Source organism: Euwallacea similis, chromosome 24 (genome assembly GCF_039881205.1).
Source record: "Euwallacea similis isolate ESF13 chromosome 24, ESF131.1, whole genome shotgun sequence".
In the NCBI taxonomy this organism is placed as follows: Eukaryota; Metazoa; Arthropoda; class Insecta; order Coleoptera; family Curculionidae; genus Euwallacea; species Euwallacea similis.
The window spans coordinates 213,965-219,964 of NC_089632.1; the positions used below are offsets into that span (position 1 = coordinate 213,965).

Below are 6,000 nucleotides of genomic sequence, written 5' to 3' on the forward strand. Positions count from 1 at the left end.
TGGATAAATTGGACTTGTATTGAATTTTTTTTTAAGTTGATTTTTTCTATTTTTAGTTATTTTTCTTAAAATTTAGTTGATCGATTTTAAATCGCATTACACCATTAAATGCAATTCTGAATGACCTTTAATTTGAGGTGTCACTTGACCCATGTTTCAATTGTAAAAAATCGGCCATTGTGCTCTACCGGTGACGTAGACAACATTTTGACAAATAAACAATTGTCAAAAAATAGCATTTTTCTCCTATTTAATACTGCTATTGATTTTTTCAGAAATAATAATTTATTAAAAAATTAGAAATAGTCAGTAGAACGGGGGACCGAGGGGTGAGTAATTTAGAGTCACACGGTAGGTATCATTAACAGATTTTAAGAATCTTTCCTTTGACATAGAATGAGGGAAATTGCATCCGATCCTATATTTTTAGCCAAGAATTTAGGACAGGTGCATATTCACCAAAAACAAAACACAAAGGATTGATGGGAGTTAAATTTAATAAGAGATTTGTTAAAGTGAGAAGGATGAAAAGAACTTACATTTATACGTATATGTATGTAAGTAGCCAAAATCAGCTAACTGCTGTCCTATTAATGCAGATTTTGCTTACCTGGAAAATGCATATCACTTTTCTTACAAACGTTAGAAACCGAGCCTCGAATAATTCAAGGACGTTACGTTGCCGTGCGGCTTTCAACTTGTAATCATTATCAGAAGACTAGGAAAGAAGAATTCAAATACTAATAGGGTACTTACAATACATACCGATACGAAGATTGATCGCGATTTTCCGAACTTGTCTTCCAGCATAATTACGGCCCGACCCGACCCTAGTGTGGGCAACGGTTCCGAGAAAAACAGAATGAAGGGCATCGAGAAATTTGCTAAAGGTACAGGGCGTGCTTAGGGCGGAGCGACAAGTGATTAATTTTTATTAGTTAGCTCTAAAAACGCATTGATAGACATGGACAGAGATTGCAACTTATAATCGTATCGGAAGCCAAGCTCGAAAAATTACGATTAATCTTTGGTACTGGTACGTATACTAAATATTCCAATCTCTAAATTTTTCCAAATTCGACGGAATCAAATATAAACGACTTAAACTCGGCATCAGTTGAAATCGTCCAGTCGACTCTCACAAGTACAGCTATTTCAAATAGCCTTGTCTTTGTGTTCCTTTAGAGAAGAGGTGTGGGGGGTCATACGTTGTGCAGGTTCACGAGTGCAGAGAGGATAAGAAAGTGATATAGCTACCTAATTTTCTTGAAATAGTAAATCTTATATCTAAGTTACTTCAAGTGTTTTTTCCAATGATAAGTAGGATGATGAAAGCAAGAAGATGATAAGTAATAAGTTGGTGGGGGTTGGGTAAAAGTGCATAATTAGATAACTACATCCTACTTTTATTAACTGGCTCCTAAAATTTTAGAACCATCCTCTTTCTAGGCATAACCTACTTATATATTTAACTTTATACACATGTTCTTCAGTCCATTCCAAAAATTGGTTGGGATGTTGATCTTTCAAAGCTCCGACGTTACTAAACGACTCTTCCATTAGAGGTTGAGACATCCATAGGATGTGAAAATATTCCTTGTTCTTCATCGCCAGTTTTATTTCCTCATTGAAGCTTTCTTTGCTGAATTTCTCTTCTATTACATCCATTTTTTTCAGGTTTTTCAAGAGGGTTTTATAATAATAATCCAAGAGGTCGTCTAGTTGATCTTCTAAGATTGACTGCTTGATACTGGTAAGTAAGAAGAAAATGACATCGTTGGAGGGAGTTCCGTAGTCGTAGAATTGAAAATCTATAAGTTTGGCCTGAACTGGTTCAGATTTTACATATTTTATTATGATGTTGTTGGTCTGGATAAAGCAATGTTTTGTTAATATACAAACTGCAAACTTATGGAATAGATCTCACCCAAATATCAGAATGAATCATGGTTCTCCAAACATCGCTTATGAGATTTTTATCAAAATTTTTGTGGTCGCTACTATACATTGCTTTAATCGTCTCAATTTCTTCCTTACTAAATTCATTGCTAACTTCCAGCGTGTGAATTAAGGTGGTGAAGACCTACAATAAATTGCTTTTGAAAATCTTTTTATAACGTATATAACGAAATTTACTATGCTTGCCAAATGTTCTGGGTTAAAAGTATATATATATAGTTTCAACTTTTCTTCAAAACTGTCTGGATAATAATATCTATAGCCTATTCCTGCTGCATGAAACTTAGCTAGGCTGTCCAAAACCACTTTAGTAGATGCTAGGTCCAAACCTTCAAATTTGGAGGCCCCAACATAGTAGCCTGAAATTCTTAATTATCCATACTGCTCGCTCATTTCATACAAATCTACCATCATTCCTTAAGTTCTTCAACAAGATTATGCCATCTTTATCAGCCTTTTTAGGGTCGGTCAAACCGAGTCTTCCACAATAGAACTGCACCGCAAAATCGGCCCCTTCGGGGAATCCTTGGCTTTTAAGGAATTTGTCGAATGCCGGGACTATGGAATGGTAGTAATGAAACTCGGCTCTAAATAATAGTAATGAAATAATTTCTATTTTTGAGTGAATGGGGAATTTGATTTTAGGATATACTTGCCCTACAGTCTGATTAATTTCAAACAGACCCTCTACTAGTTCGGTTTCAGGAACCAGCTTAGCCACACTATCAATAGTTCGTTCATTTCTAGTCTTTGTGTCTTCAATTTTAATCACTATCCTGTTAAAAATGAATTATTATTTTTAACACAACTAGTTGAGTGCAATACCTAAGTAGGACTGAGACGTAGTTTTCTCCTGGAGACGTGAACCTGGATAACTGTTTGTCCACTATTTTTTCCGTAGGCTTTAGGAGCTGCTGTAGAAACTCGTCCAATTTTCTCACTGTAGGTACACCTTTCATTTTTTTTAACTGTTATTTCTAGACACACTATTTACGAAGATTCGAAATGGCTTTCAGTTAGATTAGCAGATCATTTTATAGCAGTTTCTTATCACCGCTTTCAGTCTCTGGTGGGAAAAATGATTAAGTAGAGAAAGTAAAATATTTAAATACCACACGAGTGGTAATATTGGACGAGGAGTTATTCACTAAGTAGAGGTTGTTTAACTTCGGCAGATAATATTTCAATTAATAGTATGAATCTAATTTGGCAAATCATGCTCTGCGAGATTTATTCTAAATTTGTAGTATGAATACAAGTTTGTTTCAAAATATCCTCTTTTGGCTTGGGAAATTTTTTTTATCTAACAATAATTTCTTGACAAAAAAAATTCTTTCGAATTTTAATTTGCACTTTTGAACATTTATTCATTAACCATTTGGTGCATTGGTAATATCAGTGAACCAATAGGCACTTTATGGTTTCATATGTTTGCACAATGATTAGACGGTTTGAATCAGTACTCATTAAAATATGGCCTAATGAGATTGGAATACAGTCTGTTTTATTTTCATTGTACGTCGTATTTACATAGAGTATATCAATGAAGATTTGTCCTTACTTAACCTTGTGATGGGACCAACTATAGAAATACGTCTAAGGAGCTTTCCATGACAAATGTAAATAATAACATACAGGGTTATTCAAATGTCTCGCATAAAATTCATATCTTTTTTACGAATGATTTTTTCGAAAAACCCTGAAACACGTAACTTTATTTAAATTACTGTTCAACTTTTGGTGATAACATTCATCCCTTATTTACAACTCCTTCATCCCCAGCTACCCCAACTTTTTTTTTTTAAATAGCAACCTAGGTCATATGGGGGCTCTATGAAAAGGTCTTCAAAAACTGTATTCGGTGGTACCAAAAAAATCTGAATCTACTTATTCCATTTCGATAAAATTCGCATAGTTAAATTTTTCCTAAATATTTACTATGACTTATCAGAAAGATAAGCAATTTACAATAATTTACTACAGTAGAAGTAAAAAATTATATTTTTAATGCCTAAATTTAAAAATAGTTAAATTAATAAATAAAATAATAAGATTAAAAATAAAAAATGAATAAAGTTCTTTTTGCACCAATTTTTGCTTATCACTATTGATTGCCATATGTCAGTATTTTTCGAATTTTAACGAAAGAAACGTTTCTGCGTATTTTAATAAAAGCGTTTCTCAATAAATTATGGTGCTGTCAGAAAGACAGCGAATTGTAATTTTAATGTTGTTGGGTTGTGGAGATAAAGTACAGAGTCGAAAAAAAATTTGTGTCTTATTTAACGCAAAGTATCCTGATAATCCTATTGTGCAATCAACTGTCAGTAGAATATTTCATAAATTTGAAGAACATGGAACCGTACGGGATTTACATGAAACTGGCAGACCACAAGCATTAAGTGAAAATAAAAAACTTAATATACTCTTAGCAGTAAATGAAAATCCATATTCGTTAAGTAATAGCCAAGTTCTTAATTACGATACTAGTCAGAATTCCGTATAGAGATTGTTGAAAAACGAGAGTTATCACCAAGTGCATGTTATTCAGGAATTTCTTGAGGATGATTACGATAGAAGATTACAATTCTGTGAAGAAATTATGGCAAAATGTGATGATAACAATTTCTGGCATAATATTATCTTCTTTGATGAAGTTACGTTTTATTTAAATGGCACTGTTAACAGACAGAATTATCGATTTTGGTGCACTAAAAATCCACACAGAATACATGAAGGACATACACAATATCCCCAAAAAGTCAATGTGTGGGCTGGCATAATTAATAACAGAATTTTAGGACCATATTTCTTCGACGAAAATCTTACTGCTCAGCCATACTTGGATTTCCTCATATTGGAATTAATATCTGAGTTAGCAGTCATTTCTCCGGATGAAAATGATCTAGATATCCTCTATGAAAGAATATGGTTCCGACAGGATGGTGCTTCGCCACATTACGGTTTAAATGTTCGAAAATACCTGAACCAAATTTTTCCAAATTGCTGGATAGGTCGATGTGATCCTATTGAATGGCCACCAAGGTCACCGGACCTTACACCACTCGATTTCTTTCTATGGGGGTATTTAAAGGAAAGGGTGTATCAAAATAGACTCAAAAACATTGAGGACCTTAAACATAGGATAAGGATGAAAATAAATAATATTCCAGTCGAAAATATTCGTACTGTAGTAGATACTATTTATCCTAGACTTGGTGCATGTCATGTTGAAGGTGGAGGTCATTTTCAACATTTACTACATTAAATCAAATTAGGTAAGTAGTAATTGTCTATTTAGAATAACTCATTTTATTAAAAAGGGTATTGCTCTTAAAAAATAATTAGCTCTTGTTTTATCGAAACGGAATGAGCAGATTCAGATTTTTTTGGTACCACCGAATACAGTTTTTGAAGATCTTTTCATAGAGTCCCCATATGACCTAGGTTGCTTTTTGAAAAAAAAGTTGGGGTAGTTGGGGATGAAGGGGTTGTAAATGAGGGATGAATGTTATCACCAAAAGTTGAACAGTAATTTCAATGAAGCTACGTGTTTCAGCGTTTTTCGAAAAAATCATTAATAAAAAAGATATGAATTTTGTGCGAGACATTTAAATAACCCTGTATAATACCAAAATACCAATAACATATATATTATTTTATGTCTTTAGAAGGAATGACGAAACTGCTTTTTAGTTAAATATTTGCTATAAATTGACACGTTGCCATGTCCTTGGACTTTTATTATATTACGGGGTTCGTTGTTAGCATATGGTCCTTCGTGAAACAAATTCCTGTAAACAACTTAATTGTCAAAGTTTCGATGCTGATCGACATCTTCATTGTTGCTGGTTCCTGATATTGGCCGTTATTGAAATCTATGTGATTTGCATATGTTGCAGCGATGTATGAAACCGTTTTTCCCTCACTCCGATATAGATTTGCTCTGTTGGATCGTTCTTCACACTAACGCCCACAATTCTGACAAACAGCAATATAGACTGACAACACAGACGTGGATTGACACACCGCAACCTGTCA

General features: G+C 33.7%; 1 protein-coding gene across 1 annotated transcript; it reads right to left on the bottom strand.

Moving 5' to 3' along the window:
* Window positions 1-1,428: 1,428 nt before the first annotated feature.
* LOC136416641 (uncharacterized) lies at window positions 1,429-2,941 on the bottom strand. The gene is made up of 6 exons (XM_066401913.1): window positions 2,785-2,941; window positions 2,616-2,735; window positions 2,368-2,546; window positions 2,137-2,318; window positions 1,928-2,083; window positions 1,429-1,869 (listed from the first exon to the last, which is right to left on the bottom strand). Exons 1-6 carry the CDS (start codon window positions 2,916-2,918, stop codon window positions 1,429-1,431), a joined length of 1,212 nt encoding a protein of 403 aa, XP_066258010.1. The 5' UTR covers window positions 2,919-2,941.
* Between the last annotated feature and the right edge of the window lie 3,059 nt (window positions 2,942-6,000).

Bases quoted from the DNA above. Each gene is read 5' to 3' on its own strand.
- LOC136416641 (XM_066401913.1), bottom strand. From the start codon at position 2,918: ATGAAAGGTGTACCTACAGTGAGAAAATTGGACGAGTTTCTACAGCAG. The intron at 2,319-2,367 runs GTAGATTTGTAT...TAAGAATTTCAG, and splicing joins GAAGAACTTAAGGAATGATG to GCTACTATGTTGGGGCCTCC. The intron at 1,870-1,927 runs GTGAGATCTATT...TGCTTTATCCAG, and splicing joins TGATTCATTCTGATATTTGG to ACCAACAACATCATAATAAA.